The sequence below is a fragment of the Pelodiscus sinensis genome, chromosome 4 (assembly GCF_049634645.1).
Source record: "Pelodiscus sinensis isolate JC-2024 chromosome 4, ASM4963464v1, whole genome shotgun sequence".
Taxonomy (NCBI): Eukaryota; Metazoa; Chordata; order Testudines; family Trionychidae; genus Pelodiscus; species Pelodiscus sinensis.
The window spans coordinates 65,352,839-65,376,223 of NC_134714.1; the positions used below are offsets into that span (position 1 = coordinate 65,352,839).

At 42.4% G+C, this 23,385-nt stretch overlaps 1 protein-coding gene and 1 long non-coding RNA gene across 11 annotated transcripts in view; one reads left to right on the forward strand and one right to left on the reverse strand.

The window, feature by feature from the left end:
* The window catches only part of LOC142829132 (uncharacterized), a 217,553-nt gene that overhangs the window by 144,831 nt on the left and 49,337 nt on the right, over positions 1–23,385 (reverse strand). The window lies entirely within an intron of this gene.
* Positions 1–23,385, forward strand: part of MGA (MAX dimerization protein MGA) — an 89,129-nt gene that overhangs the window by 23,428 nt on the left and 42,316 nt on the right. For 3 of the 10 annotated variants that reach the window (XM_075927161.1, XM_075927162.1, XM_075927166.1), the window contains exons 5-14: positions 4,745–4,876; positions 5,299–5,397; positions 6,855–7,504; positions 8,460–8,820; positions 9,549–9,772; positions 10,591–10,737; positions 11,170–11,242; positions 12,719–13,239; positions 14,999–15,296; positions 22,197–22,832. In XM_075927161.1, the coding sequence (XP_075783276.1) occupies positions 4,745–4,876; positions 5,299–5,397; positions 6,855–7,504; positions 8,460–8,820; positions 9,549–9,772; positions 10,591–10,737; positions 11,170–11,242; positions 12,719–13,239; positions 14,999–15,296; positions 22,197–22,832 (3,141 nt within the window). Of the gene's footprint in view, positions 1–4,744; positions 4,877–5,298; positions 5,398–6,854; positions 7,505–7,852; positions 7,874–8,459; positions 8,821–9,548; positions 9,773–10,590; positions 10,738–11,169; positions 11,243–12,718; positions 13,240–14,998; positions 15,297–20,822; positions 20,939–22,196; positions 22,833–23,385 lie in introns of those variants that run through there. The other 7 variants (XM_075927163.1, XM_075927169.1, XM_075927164.1 and 4 more) reach the window with 7 other exon arrangements.

Below are 23,385 nucleotides of genomic sequence, written 5' to 3' on the forward strand. Positions count from 1 at the left end.
CCCCATATTTTTCCCTTCCCCTCCCCACAGTCCAGGCCAGCCCAACCTCTTCCCTTCTCCTAGGGCCAGTTCTAGGTGTGTTACTGCACCAAGCAAAACATTTTTGGCCACCCCTCCCCTTTTTTGTTGTCTTTTACACGTTTGCATTTTGCAGTGGGTTTTTGTTTGTTTTTCATTTTTGTCCCAGCATTTTAGCCCTATAAATAGCAAATAGCAGTTTCATTTGTTTTTTTTCCATGAAGGAAAAGGTGCTTCAAGTGAACTCCCCCTTGCACTCGCTGCTGGGTCACAGCAGCCTTTTCCCTGCCCTGTCCAGCCCCTCCCTATGGACAAGCACCCCTCACTCCCGACCCACGGGGGAGCAGGGTGCAGGGACAGCACAGAGCCAGAGGGGTGCAGGGAACAGTGTGGGGCGTATGGGGTGGCGCAGAGTCAGAGGGACGTGAGGTGCAGTGGAGGCACGGGGAATGGGACGCGGGGAACAGGAAGGGTAGAGGGATCAGGGTCTAGGGGCAGTGCAGGGAATAGGCAGTACTGAGCTGGGGGGGCAGGGATCGGAGGGGAGCAGGGTGCAAGGGTGGCGTAGAACTAGAGAGTTGCAGAGAAGAGGGAGAGCAGGGAGTCCAGTGTGCAGGGGAGCAGGGGCGGTGTGGGGAACGGGCGACGCGGAGACAAGGGGGCGCAGGGTGGGTGCAGTGAGACGGGTGGTCGGCTGGGCGCGGTCTCTCACCGGCAAGGAGGTTGGAGCCATGGCAGGACTGGAGCTGGCAGGGCGGGGCCTGGCTGCACTGCAGCCAGCTTCTGGGGCCACGCAGCCAGAGCCGAGCTGCTGCGGCCCTTTAAACTCAGCGGGGCCACGTCCTGCTGGCGTCCTGGTGTCTCGTCCTCTGGCTCATGCCCCACCTCCTCGCACCGGAGCTGCCCACAGGCAGCCCGTTGCTGAGAATCACTGCGCTTCCCCCTTCCCAGCGGCGCTCCGCTCCTCTGCCCGGCTGGTGGATCGGATGGGGCTGCGCCGCTCGTAGTGCTGGCTTTGGCCAGCCCGTCACAACCGCCCACCAGGCCAAATCCTCCCCTGCACTCGCCAGCTGGTAAAATCTACTCGCCGCAGGCGAGTGCATTTTTCAAGCCCTGCTAATAATATTGTACAGTTGGCGAAGGAAGTGGATCTGGTAATGGATAATGAAGACATACACCAATAGGTTGAGGATGTTGGGGAGGAGCCGAGCAATGAAGATTTAATGCAGCTCGAGGCGGAGAGGGTAACAGAGGAAGAGAGACAAACAGCCCAAGAAGAAGCAGCCCCCAAAAACTTTGTGATGAAAGAAATAGCTGCAGCTTTCAGCAAAATAAATGAAAGAATGCAAATGTTTAAAAAAATGGACCCTAATGTTCCGAGATTATCAAAGGTGGAACGTTTAATTCAGGATGCCTTGGCTTGCTATAAGGAAATTTATAATGAGAAGAAAAAACAGATTGTCCAGTTCAAAATGGGGGCTTTCTTTAAAAAAAAATATCCAGCAGTGCTGCATCCCATATTGAACCAATGCCTTCTACAAGCAAAGGAGCTGCTGAAGTAGAAGATGAATCTGTTGATGATGATGTTACTGTGTTTTTTTTACTCCTCCGATTCCTCCTCTAATTAATGCAATTCACATTACTGTATTTAAATTACTGCATTGTGTTTTGTATTTCATGTTCATGTTTGTTAAATAAAGTTTGCTGTTGCTGCAGTAGTGTTGTTTTTTTTGTGTGTTTCTATTTTTTGTTGTTGTTGTTTGCTGTGTTGTTGGTGCTTGGTTACACTTCGAGTGCTTCATATTGGGTATTTCCGACTTACGAACAAATCGAGTTACGACCAGCTATTCGGAACGTAACCTGTTTGTAAGTCGGGGAACGGCTGTATTCTAGGATGCATTTCATCAGGCCCTGGTGACTTGCAGGCATCTAACTTTTCTAGGTGATTTTTAACTTGTTCTTTTTTTATTTTGTCTTCTAAACCTACCCCCTTCCTACTAGCATTCACTGTGTTAGACATTCCTTCAGACTTCTCAGTGAAGACCGAAACAAGTCATTAAACATCTCTGCCATTTCCAAGTTTCCTGTTACTTTTTCACGCTCCTCACTGAGCAGTGGGCCTACCCTGTCCTTGGTCTTCCTCTTGCTTTTAATGTATTTATAAAAGAAGTTCTCCATTTGGGCATTGCAACTCCGTTCATCTCCTATGCTAGCACCGGTCCCACTTGCCCTGGTCTGCCTCCTTTAGCTGAAGTAGCAAGGTCTTTTGGCTTCATCTATAAGGGCCCACTTGGCTGCCATACTGGCATTCCATCCTGGGATACAAGGTTGCATAGTATTCTCTGATCCCGTAGTTAATTGGTTCCTAAAAGGTAGAGATAGGTCATGTCTGTTGGTGTGCCAACTTGTTCCTCCATGTGCCAACTCGTCCCTCCGTGGGACCTCAGCCTTGTCCTATCAAGACAGACAGATTCTCCATTTGAACAGCTAGCCATATGTTCTTTACCTCTCTAAAAAGGTAGCTTTCCTAGTGACTATAACCTCAGCCAGGAGTGTCAGAACTGAGGATCCTAACCTCAGAGCCCCCTACATAATGTTCTTTAAGAACAAGGTGCAGTTAAGACCTTACCCTGTGTTCCTTCTTATGGTGGTTTCTCAGTTCCATATCAATTGGGACATACTTATTTTAGTGTTTTATCCTAAATTGTATTCTGGTGGTTAAAAATAGACACTCCACACCATGGAGGTATGCAGGACATTGGCCTTTTACATTTAGACTAGACCATTAAGAAAATCAGCTCAGTTATTTGTAGCTGTTGCAGATAGGTTGAAAGGCCAGCCTGTGTCATCTCAGTGGATTTCTTTGTGGATAGTCTCCTGCATTTGCAAATGCTACAGCCTTGCACAGGTTCCTGCACTGGCAAACACACCAAAGCATTTCTCACTCACATCCCAGCTCATGAGATATGTAGGGCAGTGATATGGTCCTCCATCCACATGTTCACAGCACATTACGCAATCACCCAGCAAGTCAGACATGACATGGTCTTCAGAAGGGAAGTATTCCAATCAGCTTGTGGCTCAGACCCTACCTCCTAAAGCAGGGCTATTCAACACATGGCCTGTGGGCTTTGTTGAATTATTCCATACAGTTGTTACTTTCACTTCTGTTTTTCTGGTCAGCTGCTAAGAAATAGTTGATTTTATAAAATGTGTCTTTTTATCCTCATAGTATCTCTTAATACTTTAAAAAAAGAATGAACATTCTATCAGTAATGTACTGGATTGTGCAGTGACTGAATGTGTAAACACAATAGCCTTAATCATAATTAATTCCATTTTATAGGACTTCTAAAAATACTTTAGGGTGTGTATGTAGATTAATGTAAAATGCATATTCAGGATTCACTTCACTCAGTACAATTGTTGGCACAACTATTCAGTGGTGGGAAACCAACAGTACATAAGTTTTAAGATAAGTAAAAAATTCTGCATCCCACTTTTGTATCGTACAGTAAATTTCCGATAATCCGTCACCTTTGGGACCCAGGGGGTGCTGGATTATCAGATATGCCGGACTATCAGAAGGGGGGGCTATGAGGGGTCTGGAGTAGGGTGGGAGGGGATGCCACCCCAGACCCCTCATAGCCCCCCCCTTACGATAGTCAGGCTCTGCCCCAGGAGTCCCTGATTCAGCCGCTGCTGGTCAGTTGCAGCAGCAGCTGAATCGGGGATGCCTGCAATAGAGCAGCTGGGGTGCTGCCGGGTTGGTCCCGCAGCGCCGAGGGGCGGCGCTACGGCACCAACCCAGCAGCACCCCAGCTGCTCTTGGGGATGCCTGGGGCAGAGCAGCTGGAGTGCTGCTGGGTTGGTCCCGCAGCGCCAAAGGACGGCGCTGTGGGACCAACCCGGCAGGACCCCAGTTGCTCTGCCCCAGGGGTCCCAGATTCAGCTGCTGCTGAAACAGATCAGCGGCTGATTCCAGAAAGCCCCGGGCAGAGCTGCTCTGCCTGGGGCTTCCTGGAATCAGCCGCTGATCTGTTTCAGCAGCGGCTGACTTGGGGACCCCTGGGGCAGAGCAGCTGGGGTCCTGCCGGGTTGGTCCCGCAGCGCCGAGGGGCGGCGCTACAAGACCAACCCGGCAGCACCCCAGCTGCTCTGCTCCCGGCTTCCCCGATTCAGCTGCTGGTCAGTTTCAGCAGCAGCTGAATTGGGGAAGCCTGTCCGGCTGCCCCAGCAGTTCCGGGTTCCTGATGGTGCCGGACCATCAGGAGTCCCGGAGCATTGGATGCCGGACTAATGGAGTTTTACTGTACCACCTGTAGCTGTTGTGGGTTTTTTTTGGAGATAAGGAGTGTTGCCCAGGGGAACAGAAGTTGATTTCTTTTATTTCAACACGTGCAATGGGATATTTAGTTTCTACTCAGGACAGAGAGATTGAAGTGATTTCTGCTTTTTATCTCATCTCAAGCACATCTTAATAGGCTGGTATGATCTTGGAAACTGTAGTATCTAAATTGCTTGAAGTCTGGTGGGAAACTGAAACCCCTATTCCATTTTCTTTCTATTTTCAAGTCTGTTAAAACCCAGAATAAATTCAGACTCTAACATAATTTTTTATTACTAAGGATAAACTTATACATTTATTTTCTTAAGATTTGCTGCTGCTTTTTGTTAACAGTTGGCATGGCTGTGTGTGATTTTTACTGGTATTTGCTTCTTGCAGTGGGATTGAAGTTGAATTCTGTGGACCCAACAATGAGCATTGACCTGAAATATTTGGGTGTGCAGCTCCCGCTCTCCTACTCAAACAACTACTCTTTGTGGAACTACCCAAGAGTTAATCCTGGTTGTTTGGGTAGGTAAACAATGCTTTCAAAATACATTTGTTCTTTCAATATTATTGTTGAGGATTGGAGTGGTTGGAGTTAGTTGTGTATGTGGAATAGAAGTTTTAAATAAAATTGAAAGCTGGTAATGCATAGGGGTTTTTTTGGTTTGTTTGTTTGTTTTTAATGAGGAATCTTTACAGAAAAGCCATATATAAAAAAACTTGCTGTTAAATTACTATGTATTTCTTGACCGAGTGATCTTCTGTGTGACCGTTAGGCCCTGATTTTCAGTAATGGCATGCAACTGTACACCTACGTAGTGCATGAACACACATGTCTGTGTATAAAACTGGTTTTTTCCAAATGGATGCATATAGATTATCAGTTTAGTCATGAGCTTATTTTTACAACTGGTTGGTATGCTGAGGCCAGCTTGTTTTCTTTCCAGATGCTGGGTTTCCCTTTGTTTCCAGGACAGGAAAGACGAATGATTTCACCAAGATCAAGGGTTGGAGAGGAAAGTTTCATGGTGCTTCTAGAAATGAAGGTAAGAAATAGAAAAAAGTGTGTTTCTCATGTGATAAATGTTCCTTTCTTTGTTCTTGCAACAGATCCTATCACTTTATTTACTGCTTTATTTTAATATTTAGCGGAAGTTTTGGAGCAGAAAAGATCATTAGTAAAGAATTTCCTTGTTACTCTTATTTCACTGGTACATATTTCAAAAGTCTAAATGGGTTTCATGGGAAGAGAGCTTTTATTTTCCCATTATGAGGTTTATTCTACTTTGAAACAGGGTAAAAGTGTGGTTTTTATTTTATTCAAATGACTGCAGAGAAGAGACAAAAGCTAATTGAAATAAGCCTGTTGTTATTGATCCATTTTGGATTCTGTATAAGCAACCTTTGTTTGGAGAAGTGTGCCCACCGTTATCATCAGTACTGTTTTAGACTGCCCTTTGGGGGAAGAATCTTCAATTTTGGTATATGTTTTAAAATTATAATTAACAGATAATTCATACTTTGAGGAAACCCAACTTTTTTTTTTTATTATTATTAAATATTGGAGATATACCAATCTCCTAGAACTGGAAGGGACCGAGCAGGAGACTGCTTCTGACAACTTGCCAGGAGCCAGAGGGCCACACTCAAACTGTAGAGAGATTACCACTAGGGATGTAAAATCTTAACTGGTAAGCCTCACCCATAATGGGTGAAGCTTACTGGTTCCAGTTAATTGGCAGGGGCCAGAACAGTTCCTGTCTGCAACAGGTCCAGCCAGCACCTTCTTTCCCTGAAGGTAACATGCTGGCTCCCTGGGAGCAGGGCCAGCAGGGGCTTCCAGCTCTGTCCCAGGGAGCTTGCTGCAGAGCCCACGGTGAAGCTGATTCCACGGGAGTAGGGCCAGCAGCAGTCCCTATTGATCTGCTCCCGGGAAGGTGGCTTCTCTGCAGCAGCAAAGCCTCCTTCCCGGGAACGGGGCCAGCAGCGGCCCTAGCCCTGCTCCCAGGGACGCTTCGCTGAAGGCAGTGCAGAATAAAGTTTATTTAAGCTTTATACTGCAGACCCTGCAGTGCGTGTAACCGCTATGATTTTTAGTGGTTACACGGTTACATTTTTAAACCCATTTTTACAGCACTAATTACAACCACCGTTGGATGCAAAGTTGTAGTTTGAAGAGACTGCATATCCCAATTTGTAGTGTTCTATGTAGTCTTCATAGTTTCTGATTCCGAGCGAGATGGTACACTGCAACCCATAACTTCCATGAACTACCCATCCGTATCAAAGAATCCAGTGGCTGCTAGGTACATTGTAGAACTAACTGGTATATTTGGCATGCATGTTGGGCTATGATCACCCATTTGGTACCCAAATGTATAGAAGCTTTGGAAAGTTAAAGAAATGTGACTATTCTCCATTGACTCTACTTATTAGGAGAACTGGCAGTGTACTTTCTCTGGAGTTATTATTTCCTGTGTATTTGGATTCCATATTTATTCAGGTAGTAGTTCAGAGGGCTCTTTGAAGAATCGATCTGCTTTCTGCAGTGACAAGCTGGATGAATACTTGGAAAATGAAGGAAAGCTGATGGAAACAAGCATGGGATTCTCTTCTAGCACTTCCACTTCTCCTGTGGTTTATCAGCTTCCAACCAAGAGCACTAGCTATGTACGAACACTAGACAGTGTTCTAAAGAAGCAATCCATCATCGCTCCATCCACCTCTTATACTTTCAAGCCTCTTTCTATGTCTTCTGCCTCTAGGAAGATGAAAACTCAGAATAAACAGACAACTTCAAAGAGCCGAGTAAAATCATCCTACAAACCCATACTGCCTTCACCTGTTGTTTTAAAGCAGAAACACAGCTTTTCAGTCACAGGGGAAAAGGTCACTAAGTCTCTGACAAGTAGCAACGAGGGTAATCAGGTGGATAATTTTGTGGTGCCAGCTCTAGATGAAAACATGTTGCCAAAGCAGATCAGTCTGCGTCAGGCACACCAGCAACAACAAGCTACTCGCCCACCAGGTTTGTCTAAGTCTCAGGTGAAGTTGATGGACTTAGAGGACTGTGCATTGTGGGATGGGAAACCTCGGACGTACATCACGGAAGAGCGAGCAGACATCTCTCTGGCAACTCTGCTCACTGCTCAGGTAAGCTACTGTAATTGCCTCCCTTCTCTATCATACCTAATACTTCTGCACGCCAGTGCTTAGTTGTAGCTAAGATTTAAAGGAAGGATAACGATGTTAATAAAAATATGCTTGTAAGGGGTCGTATTTTCTTACCAGTTAGCTGTATTGCTCTCTAGAGTGTAGACAATATCGATGAGCTTTTGACTAAATTCACTCACATGTATTGTAAAGAAAAGGTTTGCCACTTCAGAAGAACAGCGATTCTTCAAAAGTATATAGGCAGTAGCAGTACTCGCCCTCATCCGCACCATAAACTTCTTGTCTTGGACTCACGCTGCAAATTAAAAAAAAATATTTCTATTGTAGCAATAGCCAGGGCAGCTTCCTTACAGTTGATCTTCTCCTGACGTCAGCTTGCTCAGTGGCAGAATCAGACACGTCAATCAGGGTGAGATGGGAGGGGACCACCCCCTTGAAGACACTGTTCTATGTCCTGTCATTCAATGTAAACTGTAAGGGTACGTCTAGACTACAGGGTTTTGTCGACAAAAGTGGACTTTTGTCGACAAAACTGTACCTGCATCTACACTACTGCTGAGTTCTGTCGACATAACATCGACAGAACTCAGCAGTTTTGTCGACGCTGGTAAACCTCATTTTAAGAGGCATAACACCTTTTGTCGACAGAGTTCTGTCGACAGAAGGTGTTATTGCATGTAGGGTTGTGTCTAGACTACAGGGTTTTGTCGACAAAGCAGCTTGCTTTGTCGACAGAACTGAATGTGTCTAGACGCTCTTTGTCGACAGAAGTTTTGTCGACAGATACTGTCGACAAAACTTCTGTCGACAAAAGTCTGTAGTCTAGACGTACCCTAAATTGTGTGGTGTCAATGATTTTGAATGCAGATCCTGTTTACTTGTGTGTTTTAGCTCAGAAATTCAAATGTGTATATATATATTTTTTAAACTTTAGGCTTCTCTTAAAATTAAACCTGTACACAAAATAATCAGACGGCGAGCACCACCTTGCAACAATGATTTCTGCCGTTTGGGTTGTGTCTGTGCTAGTCTAGCCCTGGAAAAGCGTCAGCCTACCCATTGTCGCAGGCCTGACTGCATGTTTGGCTGCACCTGCCTGAAAAGAAAGGTGTTAGTAGTAAAGGGAGGATCCAAACATAAGAAAATTCTGAAGAAAGCTGTGCGTGGAAGCCTTGTATTCTATGGACCGCCAGGGGAAGAGCAGCAGGAAGAGGATGAATTGGAAGAAGAGGATGATGGGGAGGAAGAAGAGTTGAAACAGAAAGATAGGAGGAGGAGAAAGAAAGTGGAATACAGTGAGTATTATATTAAGGTCAGAGTGGTCACTCAAAGCAACAGGGCTGCTTTAATTTAAATCCAATTGATATAAATCACAATTTAAATAATTGATCAGGAAAGCTTGATTTAATCATGGTTTTCTACATAAAAGTGCATTCTTGCTGATGGTATAACCTTAATACATATCTTTAATAATTGAAAGACAGACGTAGGTTTCATTTTTAGAAGGTACACAATATAGATTTTTAACAGTGATTTATTTTGAAAACTTTTCAGATTAGTTTTACAGCTATATCGGAATGAATTATTTGGTTATTTAGTTTACCTCCCAATGACTTCATAAATATATGCTTCATTTATCTTTGGTAAACTATCTCCAATTTAACAGGCTAATCATTTAATATTTGGAGGATTTTCTTGTCATGCTGTATTAGGAGAACCTCACCAGACAGACATTTAAATTGTTTTATTTAATTAAAACAACACTTTATGTATTCTGGATATGTTTCTTCTACAACAAACATAATATTTTAACAAAACAAGTGTATGAATTTTTGAATTTAGTTAAACATTCAAATCAAGTTTGTTTTTGTTTAAATGGTTAACTAAAATAGTTAAATTAAACGTATATGTTTAAAAACAAAAATTAAATTAACTATGTTGGGCAAGTCAACATGAGAAACTTAAAATATTGGCTTCCGTTCATTGAACTTTTTGAAACTTTGCACTTTTTTCCTTTTTTCAGCTATCTGTGAAACAGAGCCAGAGCAGCCTGTTAGGAACTGCCCATTGTGGATAAAAGTAGAAGGAGAGATTGATCCAGAACCAATTTACATTCCAACACCATCTGTCATTGAACCCGTGAATCCTTTGGTGCTGCCAACCCCAGAGGTCTTGCCTTCCAGTAAAAATAAATCTTCCAATGGAGTCAAACCAGGGCGAGTGTATACTCCCAAACCCAACCCAGTGGTAAGCAAAGAAAGGAAGGTGCTCTATTTTCAAAGGAAGAGGGCAAAACCTCCTTTTGTGTTAAGAAAACAAACCAGCCTTCACCTTAAAAGCTGGACAAATCAGTATCTAAAGTAAATTGATAGAGATGTAAGTCCATAATTATATACTTTTGTCAACAGAATTTTGATGAGGTGGGATTTTTTTTTAAAATTCGTTTGTCTTTTATTAAGATGTTGCACAGAACAAGTACGGACAAAAGAAATTCTAAATTTCTAGCAATCTTTTGTATAAAATCACAAGAATGCCCACTAATTTCAAAATATATAACATGCATTTCCTTAAATAATTGAGCTACTCAGCATAGGTTATCAATTAATGACTTGCAAGGCAAGTGAGGAAATATATTTCAGAGCTAATGGGTTTTTTGTTTGACCATGAAGAAATTTTGGCTTCACAGTATTGAAAAATCTTTTTGTTTTAACCCATGACAATTTGAAAAGTAAAACCTTCCACAGGGACACTGGTAGAGAACCAGCTAGAGATGTGACCAGAATTCAGCAGGTTGCCTCAAAGCAGAATCTCTGTTTATCACCTACCAGGTTAAGCAGAATAGTTGTCTTTGCACCTAGATTTTTTTTACTAAAAAAGAGCCTAATTCAGAAGTAAAATGTAAATGAAGGTATAATGCTAGGATGGAAGCAGCCTTTGAAAGAAGGAGTACACTTGCTATTTTTACCGTTTATTGAAGCACTTCTGAGATAAGTGATACTAGAATGTGTGGCTTTTTCACGGCTGTGATATATATCTTGAATGAAGTTGTTCTGTTTGGGTTTCAGATTCGGGAGGAAGACAAGGATCCCGTTTACTTGTACTTTGAGAGGATGATGACTTGTGCCAGAATCCGAGCATATGAACGCAAAAAGGAGGGGAAAAAGCAGCAGAAGGACCTATACATCTGTAATTCAGAGAATTGTACAGAAAAGGTGAGACCTTTTGTCCACAAACTTCTCTATAAACCATTTCATGTATTAAAATGTAAGGCAATATTTTTATAAGCTCCTAAGTCACTTTTGAAGATGGAACTCTAGGCTCCTAAATCACTCAAATGCTTTTGAAAAATTTATCCACATACTCATCTTACTTGTCTTACCTGGAACCTTCCTCCATCCAAATACAGAATTATGTGTAGTGCTTTAAATATCTGTTCATTCATAGAGCAATTCTGAGATTGGAACTGTATTTTTGGGAGAGCTAGTGGATATGTTTCTTTACTTGATTAAGCCCTGGACACTAGGTTGGTGAATTAGTCTATTTTAAAACATGTTTTACTGTTGAAAAAAATGTGATGTCACATTTAAATTAAAAATGTTCTCTTTGCCTCCGTTGGTCCCATTTATTTTCTCTTCCCCTTCCAGGAGCATGATCCTGAGCACCAGAACCTTAAAAAAGAAGTTTGTGGGATGGAGAAAGACACTGAAAAATCAGAAGGTAAGATTTGATATTTGAGCTTAACTGGAGTGCCTGCTCCCTATAAGTTTCTGAAAAATAATGTAGATATTGATGAAACCATGAGATGCCTTGAGAAGGTGATATGTCTAGAACTTTCATAAGGCAGTCTGAGACTCATTTAACCCCAGGTTTGGTACCTTTAAAGGATGTACCAAAGTAGTGTATTTGTAATTTTTAACACTTGATTAAGGTAATGTATTATTACAGTTTATTAATAAAATTATTTTCTAATGTTTTTATTCGGTCCCCTGATTTGCTTGGCAATGTGTCCAAATAGAGTGGGAAGCAAAATTGGTTAAATGTCTGATTAAAATCTACTGTTGCTCTAAAATTAAAATGGCAGTAGTTATGATGGCTTGGTTAGTGGTACAAGGCTTGTTGCACTGTAGACCTGTGTTTACAAATGACCATAAGATAGTTAAGGATTTTTTTTATTAGCACAGTTTTGTTACAGAAAGCTCAGATACCCGTGTTACTCTATCAAGCTTGTGGAGTCTTTTGTAGATTATTCCAACTAGTTATATGAGGCAGAGGAGTGCCTCCTCCATTGTACTTGGAACTGTTTTGCAGCAAACTCTTTTAATTCTCATTGAAAGGTTAAGATTGATTTTTTTTCAGTCCATAATATAAAACTGAATTTGGGACTTCCAGTCCAGAAAGAAATAGATTAAATAATTCGTCTGGAATAATGTCTTGCATTTGTTATCTTTCAACTCAGTGTGTCCCATAGAATGCTACAAGCTTTAAAAATGTCATACAGATTAGAGGGAACACATCTTCCACCACTGTATAAGCCTTGTTTGAGGTGAACTGTGGTAACTATTTGCCGTATCTAGCAACATTCTGCAGTTAAGGATGAGAAGTGGAAATATTTGAAAATGCTGGTGGATAGACAAAAATTAATTACCAGATTTAAACTTGGCCTGATAAATCTCCTTACCATTTGCAAAAAGTGCCTTTGAATCACTAATGACAATGAAAGGTCAAGCCTCTGTTTTGTGTCTCCTACAAACGACAGCACTATTAATAGCACAGTGCTCCCTCATGCCATTGTGGGACATTGGTTCTTTTCTGACTCAAAGGAAAAGTGCCATCCACTGAATCACCAACACCACTCTCTGGTGCATGTTGGTGTTCCTTGGAGTTCTTGCCTCTCTGTACAGAACTGACCTAGCCTTGTTAAGCTTGTGAGATGTGGTGGGATTGAAATACAAGGTGGTGTTGCTGCATGAAATGAACCATAAAGAGGTTGGAACAGTTAGTTCTCCACTGATGTTTTATTTTTATTGGTTTTTGTGTTACTGTGAAGTGAGGACTGGTACTCCGAGCTATTATTTGACTTCTTTTTCCCTGCTGCTAATACAAGGGTGGAGGTGGGGAGAATAAAACTATATTGAATGTCCAGGTATTAAAAATTCCATAGTATTGCAGAAACCTGTTTCAATTCTTCCTCAGAGAAAAGCTGGTGGTCTTCCCGTAGTGAGGGGGAATCCTCCTCCACCTCCTATGTTCGTCACACCACTCCAGGTGGGCCATCCAAACTTATCGAGATTATCTCTGACTGCAACTGGGAGGAGGATCGCAATAAGATCTTAAGCATCCTATCACAACACATCAACAGTAACATGCCACATTCCCTCAAAGTGGGTAGCTTCATTATTGAATTGGCTTCAGAGCACAAGTCCCAGGATGAGAAGAACCCTCCCATCTATTCCTCCAGAGTGAAAATCTCAATGCCTTCCTGCCAGGACAAGGGTGAGACGCCTGAGATGCCTGTCTTGGAGACTCCTGATAGTGCAGTATCATCACGCAAAATATCAGAACACATAAAGTTCTTGCGGGCAGATAACTTGGACAAACTACATGAGAAGTTGCAGGGGGGAAAAGGCTTGCCTTTTTATACAGGGCTTTCTCCTGCAGGAAAGCTGGTCGCCTACAAACGCAAAGCTAATTTGAGCCCCTCAGGCTTGATTCAGGTGGGTCACTCTCTGCCTTTACTGTGAAGATTAGATTCCATTTACTCCAGTGTTCCTGACCACCTCCATGGGGCAAGAATTTAGACTGCCTGGTCTTTTGCCTATCAAATACTATGAAAGTCTATCTGAGAGATGTTGTGGGTCAGCAGTAATGTTCTGTAGGCTGATTGGAAGTCTGAAGCATAGTCATTTAGATTGTCCTGTTGCTTGTTTTGGGAGTTGAGTAGTCAAAGTACAAAAAGCTTTTATCAGGCTCTTTCTGATACTGTATTTGCAAAACTTACCACAGATGCATTTGGCTCTGTCTTTTCTCAATGGGTGCCCAGGGCCACAGAAGAAACCCACTTAGAGATGCACACTGGGGAAGATCTTTAAAAGGAGACTGAACAAATATAATTGCTTTGTGCGGTAACTTGTCATCCTTATCTATCTGCTTGTGCCTTCAGACCAGGTTCTTGATCATGAAGTGATGTCATAGTCCTCAATCTGTAATCAGTTGGTTTCTTGGAAATCGTTGATATCACAGATTCAGCATTACGAATTAATTGTGGACTCTAGTAGAGAGTGATAAACTATGAAGGCAAGTGAAGTCTCTTGTTAAGTACAGATATCTTAGAGAAAGCAGCGAGAACATTTTAGGAAAAGCATATGAATGGAAAAAACTATTTGCATAAAGTTTTACAAATACAGTGCCTGCATAAGGAGAAACTGGACAAATACATACTTTTTTAATTGATTAAATAATTCACCAACAAAAACCAAGATTTTCTAGAGTGACTAGTGATCTTGGATGCCTCCATTTTTGATGCACCTTTAAGTAGGCCTGATTTTCAGAAGGTGAATGTTCTTCTCTCTGAAAATTAGTCCCCTTTAATGTATCTCAGGTTGGGCATTGGAAATAACCAGTGCATTTTTTTGAAAGTATTAGCTGTAGTCAGTAGGGCCTCTTCAAGTTTTATTTTGGAAGCTTAGAGGATGCTGTTAACATAATGAAAATTAAAATAGTTTTAATAGAGCCAGAAAATAAACAATAAAAAGACACAGGTAGGAGTTTGAAAAAGTGCAGTGACCATAGATATGTAGTCCATTCTTGAAGATGTTCTACTCCATCTGTCTCTCTTGTTTGTCCTTCCTTTTAACTCCTGTGCAATGGGAGAGAGAAGTTGAGTTGAAGCTAAACCATGTTCAAATAGAACCAAGTAGTGTAATACATCCTGTCACAATATCAAATAATAGCAAGAGTAATAGTGAAAAATATTGCCAAAGTAAATTGTTTTGCAGTCTCTTTTTAAAGACTTGTCCCAACGTGCATAGCACACTCAAGTTTTTTTTTCTTCCATGTCTCTGGACAGCCACCAAAGGTAATTAGATTAGTTATTGTGATACATTTAAAGCTTCATCCTCACCACATTGTGAATATCCGTCTTTAGTCAAGACTGAGACATAAACCAAAGTACAGGAAAGTGCAGCTTTACTCTCCTTCATTTCAGTATCTTTAGACTCTATGGTTCTTTGTGAATATCCTTCCTCCTAGAGTCTTGAGTGTCATCTAAAATCTATGGGTTTTATACTAATGTGAAATAATTGCTTGGCGTTATCCTAAGCAGAAAGTAGATTAATAACATCCTCTCTGAATTGCAATGTTACTCTGAAAAAAACGTCTAGAAATACCATGGAATGAAACACCTTGTCCAAAGGTGGTAAGTTAGCAAGGTTTTTTTTTCTTCTTCACAGAATTTCCCTTTTCCACTTCTTTCAGGTTAATGGTAAAAGTTATCCTCAGGCCAAACTCCTTTTGGGACTGATGGGGGCATTACATCCAGCCAATCGGCTAGCTGCTTATATCACAGGCAGGCTGCGACCCACAGTACTTGATCTCTCAACCCTCAGTACTGTGATCTCCAAGGTAGCATCCAATGCTAAGGCAGCTGCTTCCGGAACACCATCAGTCCAGGTTCCCACTACATCAACTCCCAAAACTACATCTTCCATCAGCACTACTTCAACCCCCACTGTGACGGCTCTGAAAGCTCGTGTCCCAGCACAGAGACAGATAGGTAGGTTGGAACTTACTTACTGTATTTTAAATTACCTGAAGCATAAAATGGAGAATGAGTGTACAGCATTGCTGTCGATTTCTGTCCAAAAGCTCTCACTGCCTTTGGCTCCTACAGTTGCCTACCTAAACTGCCTCTGCAATAAATAACCTTTTAACCTAAACCACTAAATTTTATATTAGGTTAGAATTATGTTCCCAAAGGTTGAAAATGTGCTGCAATAGTATTGATTAAATAAAAAAAAAGTCAGGTCAAAGGAGATTGGATGGAAAAGCACTAATTGAGTGATTAAAGTTGGATTTTTGTTCTCACTGGGTGTTCTGATTTGAACCTTCTTTGTCATCAGCCTTTATTGGTGAAAATGTCTTTATATAAAGGGGTTAAAAGAATTAGGATGAGCCTAGTCTGTGGTTCTTCACTTGTATTTTCATTTTTCTAATGTTGGTATTACACTTGAACCTCACATGTCAGGTCATTGTGAGGTATGAAAATAGCAAAGACACGTGAAAAGACACCATGAAAAGCAAGTTGTTCAACATCTGGATTAAGAGAACCGCATGTGAGTAGTCATATCACACTGGTCTCTGATCTCATTGTGTTTCACAAGCTAAGCAAGGTTCTAGTCAGTTCTTGCATGGGAGACCTTCCCAAGTGTAAACAAAAGGTTCTTCCTAGTAGTGTACCAATGGGTGCTCCACTGTAGGTGTGCTTGCTTCCCTGTGTTGCTGATCAGATAACTGGCAGCAGTATCTGTTAGTCCCATTCACGCAGTCTTTCCTCATGTCCTGCCATGAGGCTAACAAGTGCACATGGGCTAACTTTCCCCCAGTTCCTTTTCAACTGCTAGAGATGGAATCTTTTAGTGACCATTAGCTTCTTACCATTTCTGTAGTTAATCTCCCCAGTCTTAGTTGTATTTTCTGCTCTTAATTTTTTCTTCCTGAACAACTGCCCCCTCTTTCATTGGGGACCCTTCCTCCAACAGGAGTCAGCTTGGTTCAGTAGGCTTCAGGAAGTGCCGCTTCTGTAAAGAGGCCATCCTTGTAACAGATAAACACTCCCGGTGCATGCACTGTCTCCGGAAGGCCACATCCCACAGATGTGTGGTCTCTGCCAGCAATTCAGACTCTTGTACTGACTTCCTGTCCAAGACAGAAGATCATCTTCATGGAGGCAGCCTTCCAACTTCCCTCTCTCCCCTGACCCTTTTTGAGAGTCACGTTGCAGATGTGAGTCTTCCTCACAGCCCTCAACTTCAAAGGACTGAGTATCAAAGAAAACCTGTCTTGTAATTCATCAAAAAATAGTGGCAAGTCCCCAGAGTGAGCTCCAGTGGCACATTAGATATTTTTGGCACTTGTCTGCACCAAGATAATTTCAGCCTATCTTGGCTCACAAAGCCTGTAACAGCAGGTATTGGTAACACACTTAAGGCACAAACATTGGGTCAGTGGTATCAATAAACAAAGGTAGGAGCCAGCATTCCAGTAAGAAGACACTGCCAGTACACATTGTGCTATTGGCTTTATCATCAATTTCCCATATAGCGCCAATGTGGTCAGTACGAGCAGAATCCCAGATTACATTGGGACCCCTAGCAACATCAGGTTGGTCAGCGTCACTGGAATTCTGGCACTCAAGATCTGTGGGACACCACCTCTGCTTGACACAGTGACCTTGGCACTAAGTCGTCTCATCATGGAATCTTCTCTGCTATCCTGCCATACGTTTCTGCTTTCTCTAGTGTGGACTCCGACAGCGAGTCAAAGAAGGTCATTTCTCACTATTTCTCTCATGCTCTCTATGAAGCCTACTGTGAATAGGTCCCCTGAGCATACCCTCACATGACCCCATCTACCGCTTTGATGTGTCAACCATGGGCACCACCACCAGGCTCTATTCTACCTCTACAGTAGCTGTACTGGGATCCTTAGGATGCACATCATCCCCATGCTTCTCTGGTTTCCAGCTTTACCCATGAACCCCAAAGAAATTCCCCCTCAGCCAGGGCATTCAGAACCTCAGAAGTTGCAGAGGAGATTGTGGAAGAACGGGGGGGGGGGGGGGCGGGGGCAGTAATGAGGCAGAGATGACTGCAAAGACCAACATACCTCCCTCCTCCTTAGATGAGGCAGTATTATTAGCCAATGATTTCTAGCATTTTCCAGGACTTGGAAAAAAGTTGGAGGAAATTAGTTGGCATACTTATATGCGTCCTCTGAAAATAAAATAAAACAAAACAACCCGTCCCATCTGGACACTGCGAAAAAATGGACATATCCTGATTTTGGTGATGCCTACATGGAAGTGGGCTGATGAAAATATTATGTCCTGGTTAGGAACGTGGAATTCCTCTTCTCTCACCTTACTCCCAGCTCCATCATCATGGACACTGTAAACTGTAGGGGCCATTAACACCAAATGAGGTTCATTTTCTATGACGGGGTTGGAAATGCTTGGACCTCTTCGGGAGGAAAACCTAATCCTCAGACCTCCTACAGTTCTAAATTGCTTATTATCAAGGCTTAATGGTGAAATGACTGTCAGCTGTTCAAAACTAAGCAGCTTCATTGATCAGCTTCCTGAGTCACAGCATAACCAGTTCAAAGCTCTCATCTGGGAGGGACATCTAGAAGCCAAAACAGCGCTACAGTCTGCCCTCAATGCAGCCAACGCAGTGGGCTGGTGCATAACCACTGCTGTGGAGATGCATCATGGTTACACCTTTCAGGCTTCTCTAAACTGGTGCAATCGACTGTTGAAAATGTTCCCTTTGAAGGCACCCAGCTCTTCCTGGAGAAGAGAGACTTCTCTATTCATCCCTATACAAATTCTAGGACCACTCTGCTCATTAGGAATCTACGCGCCTGGACAAAAGAGAAAATTTAGTCTGCAGCCTCAGCACAAACCATGTACCTCCCAATACACAAGTTAGTGCTATTACATACTCAGAGGAAGAAAATAGAAGTTCCCTAGGCAAGCCATCTGGTCCACAGCCTTCCATGTCACAATCCTACATCTTCAAACAGCAGTTTTGATGTGTTGGTCAAGGCATTGACAGATCAATTACCCCAATTGCTGCAACTAACCAACATTTCCTACTTATTTGTCTCATCTTGTAACGTTCTGAAGTATCTGGAAATGTGTTACATGAGACCAGTAGGTCCTGCAAATTGTTTGCAGTGGGTAGTCCATCCACTCCTCATCCCCTTTGAAAACACCCTTCCCTGCCCTTCTTCAGGGAATCTTCACATGAGAGTTAACTGTTTCTTTCTTATAGTTAGGAGACAGAATCAGTGCCCACACATCTACAAGGCAAAGGATTTTACTCACTATTTTCTTATATCCAAGAGGAAGGAAGGCTGGAAACCCATACTAGACCTCAGAGCACTCAAAAATATGTCAAAGCTCAAAAATTCAAGATGATTAACATTATTCCAAGCTTGGATCAGGGAGACTAGTTTTCCAGTCCTCAACCTTCAGAACACCTACATGCATATTGCAATCCTACCATCCCACCAATTGTTCCTCAGATTTACCTTCGGACAAAACCACTACCATTACACAGTACTTCCCATTTGGGTTATAATTAGCTCTGAGTTTTAGTAGTGTCCATGTACGTGTGGTCTCAAAGGATCATGATGTGCCCTTCTTTGGATGATTGTCTCCTCACAGTCCAGTCCTCCAAGAGTCTTGAATAACCAAATCCAGAATAGACTTTTTCACAGAATTGGGCTTGTCCAGAAATGGACCTTCAATTCCAGTACAATGCCTGTAATTCATAGGCACCTGCCTGACATGTTACAGGCCAGAGCACTTTTACCTCAACACAGATTCTTCTCTTTGGCCCTGCTTATAAAAACCATTCAAAACAGTCCAGAAGCATTAGCAAATAACATTGCCTGCAAGTTTTGGGGCATATGGCAAACAAGCACAGCAGTAATACCATATGCCAGGCTTTATATGTGATGATCAGAGACAGACTAGACAAACTCCTGTCCCTACCCACCAAGAATAAAAACTCCTTGGACTCGTGGAAAGACCTAGGAAATGTTTGCAAAGAGATCCCCTTTTCACAAACCTCATCCCCAATCATGTCATCATTTCTCACCACCAGTACATCCCTCATAAAATGGAATGTGCATTTAAACATCACAACACAAGGCATATATGTGGAAATATTCCTTCACATCAGCCTCCTTGAGCACAGAATGATCAGGAATTCCTGCATGCATTTCCTTCCTCTGAGCAAGGTATCACACGTGACAGTCCTAATAGAGAATGCAATGTGCATGTACAGTATAAATCAACCGGGGGAAGCCAGATCACTTTCCTTGTGGGGAGAAGCAGTGAGAGCATAACATTACATTATCAGAGGCATACTTTAGGAGCGCGCACACAACTTGATAGCGAACAGTCTCAGATGCAAGTTCCCACACAATAGTGAATGGGAGATTAAACTCAGCAATACTCTACAGCCTATTCAGATTGTGATGAACACCCACCCTATGCCTGTTTGCCACTCACCTGAACAGAGCAATGTCCATGTTACTGTTCCAGAGTAGGAATAGGTCAACGCCATCTGGCTGATGCTCTCCTTCCCTGAGACAGAAATTTTTCTACGCTTTTCCTCTGTTTCCCCTGCCACCAAAGCCCTATTAAACTTGGTGTTGAAAGGCCTAACTAGATGTCCCTTGAACCTTTAGTCACCTGTTCACGTACATACTTTTCTTTGAAAATAGCTTTCCTAATAGCAGTCACCTTGGCTAGGAGAAGAGAAGAAATGACAACTCTGATGGCACATTCCCCCTATACAGTATTCTTTTTGGACAAGGTTAAACTCAAGCCTAATCCAAAATTCATCCCTAAGGTTACCTAGTTCCACATGAACCAGTTGATTCACTTTCTAATTTTTTCCCCAAACCGCACCATGACAACAGGGAAGCTACATTACACACAGTAAATGTCAGAAAAGCCTTCGTCTAGGCTAGGATGAAAGCTTTCAGGAAGTCTCATAAGCTTTTCCTGTGTTGTGGAAAGATTCCAGGGCTCACAATATCAGCCTAGAGACTCTTCAAATATGTCTGAAACTGTATTTGACAAAGTTATTTGGTTCACAGTGGGGCGCCTCTGTATATTATCCACACATACTCCATGAGGTCAATCTCCTTGTGCATCACAGACATTCTTGAAGAATGTATCTTGGAAATGCGTAGAACAGAGAGATGGGCATTGGTCCATACCTTCACAGAACGCTATGTCATCACTGGGAATTCCCGTCTCTGATGCCATCGCGGCTCCATAATATTGCCTTTTATAACTGACCTGACTCCAAGGCCCTAGCCTTCAAAAAGGGATATTGCTTAGGAGTCATCTACAGTGGAGCACACACAGGCACAGTACTTGAAGAAGTTATTCATCTTGTGCAATAATAATAGTGTTGTTGAGATATGTCTCTCTCTGGGTGCTCCACAAACCACCCTGCTCCCCTCTATTTAAGAGTTCTTGTCTGTGTCTCGGTGGTAGAGAAGGAACAGAGGAGGGTTAGCATCGGTGTGCTGTCGAGTCTAGTGGCTGGAAACAAGAAGAGAGAGTGCGTGTATGGGCCTAATGGATACTGTTACTGAAGTTTTCCGTTCAGCAGCACAGGGATGCAAGCACATGTTCAGTGGAGAACCCACAGTGACCCGCATCTCAAAGAACTGTTATCACTGCACAAGGTGAGTAATTGCTTCTTCCGAAAGAATGTGGCACTCTTCTGAGTTGGTTCTGAAATCTAACCACAGCATGGCATGAAGGGAGACTGTGTTATATAAGAAGTGCTATCTTTTGGGTAAGATGTGAAATCGAAACACCTGACACTTCGGTCATTAGCAATTCCAAGAAGCTTTTGGCAGGAGAAGAGGGTGTTAATTTGCATACTGGCAAAATTCTGATTTGTGGTTAGTTGCGTTCTTCCTACCTAAATACCCCCTGCAGTGTAAACTGGATTTGCTGTTTTTGCCTTCCTGTAGTAAACCTATGCATTGTATTTTTATGCTGTTTTGACGAGGTGGATGTGTTACCTCAAAAATTATTTCACATACTACTGTATCTAATGTGTAAAAACTGTTTTGGCATTCTTTTGGACTAAAGATGCTATATACATATAAGATTATGATTTTTTTTAAGAGGCTTGCCTCATGGTAATGTTCTGTGCTGTCACACTAGATGTTCAGATTCTCTTCCTTAGTTGATCAAGGTCTGGTGTGCTATGAATTCAGCATTTGAGCCCCGGAGAGCAAGGAATAAAGGAGCCTTTCAATATTGACTCTGTCTGCTTGCTTGAAAATTGTGTCAAAGGGGAGTCCCATCCAGTCTTCAGCTAGAAGGGTAGTGATTGCAATATGAAGGGTGTGACAAACCCTACTCCCCAATTTAGATTTAAGTGGCTGGCATAACAAGTGAATTCAGTGGTAAGGTGATGGAGACCCAAGAAGCAGTGAAAGGAGGAAGACATCACACAGAGGCTTGTATGGGAAGAATTTAAGAATTAGAAAATCCCTTATGAGCCTATTATTTCACTCTGTTCCTTTTTTCATGTGTTGAAATTGTAATTCTCTAATTGTAGTGTCACAATAAAGATCAAAATGTCATAGAGCCTGATTCTTTTGCATGGATAGGAAGAAATGCAGCAGAAAATTGTAAATCTTCACTAAAACATAAATTTTGAATAATGTAAAGCCTGTTCATGACTACAATAAAGTGAATGGCCATGTTTTTAAATGTTTCAGTTTACATACAGGGTGCTCTTTAACAACAGCGGGGCCTTAATTTTTTGCTAAATTGACTACTGGAGCACCTCAAACAGGGCAAAGAAAGAACCTGTTGAGATTTTGACCTGCAAGTTTTTATTTGCAGCTGCTCGACCCTCATCTGGTGGTGTTTTCACACAGTTTGTGATGAGTAAAGTTGGAGCTCTGCAGCAGAAGATTCCTGGAGTTAGCACACCCCAGCCCCTGACAGGGCCACAGAAGTTCAATGTCAGGCCTACGCCAATAATGGTCAACACTCCAGTGGTTCCCTCAAGGCCATCTCCAGTTTACTGCACTGTCTCACCTCCTGTCACTGCAGCTGCCATCACCTCTCCAGTTACTTTAGAAAGTGTTACCACTGTGATATCATCTACTGTGACCACTACTGGCCATACAAGAGCTAATGAATCTACCCACTCTCCTCCTGGCATTGCCATTGCAGGTGCTCCTGGAACATCTGAAGCCAGCACCTGTTCTGCTGTCTCACCCATTACCCCTACAGCTACTGTGAACATAACAAAAGCAACTGGAATGGCTACACCAGTAGCAACCATATCATTCCCTAAATCTGTAGTAACTACACCAGCCACTAATCATCCAGTTCCTACCACCTCCTCATCTCCAGTTGTGGTGACAACAACTGCAGTCACTTCCATGGCAACCACTCCAACCTCATCTGTTGGTTCTATTCCTGTTATACTCTCTGGAGTTAATACAAGTCCCTCACTGAATCCAAGACCAGGTAAGGCACAGGCACTACTGGCTAATTGTTACTGGAAACACTGGTTTCATCAGAATTGGTGTAAGAACTAAACAGTTGCAGACTGTCAGAGAATAGTGGGACAAGGCAGCTCAGCAGATCCATAATGGGGTATGGAGCCTTTACCTCTTAAGTTTCTGTTTTGAACTCCTGTCAGCTGTTAGTAAACAGAAAATGTAGCCATGTGTTTGTTCACTGGGGTAATATGAAACGAATTGGTGGCTTCAGTCCGTTTCCTACCTGATAAATGTCATATCACAAAACTTTCAGTAAAGCAGTTGTATCTGATTATACCAAGACTGCCAATGAGCATATGAAAGGCCAAGAAATAGGCACAGAAGCAGATAATTACTCCCTCATTCTATATTCTTCCATGTGATTGAAGAGATAATTGGCAAAGTGGAGAAGACCATATTGCCCTGGTCCATGCTATATATGTTTGTGGATAAATGGAAGATGTTGAAATTACATGTTATACAGTAGCTTTTAGAGGGATATTGTTAGATGAAAATGACACTTCTGTCTGAAAACATCT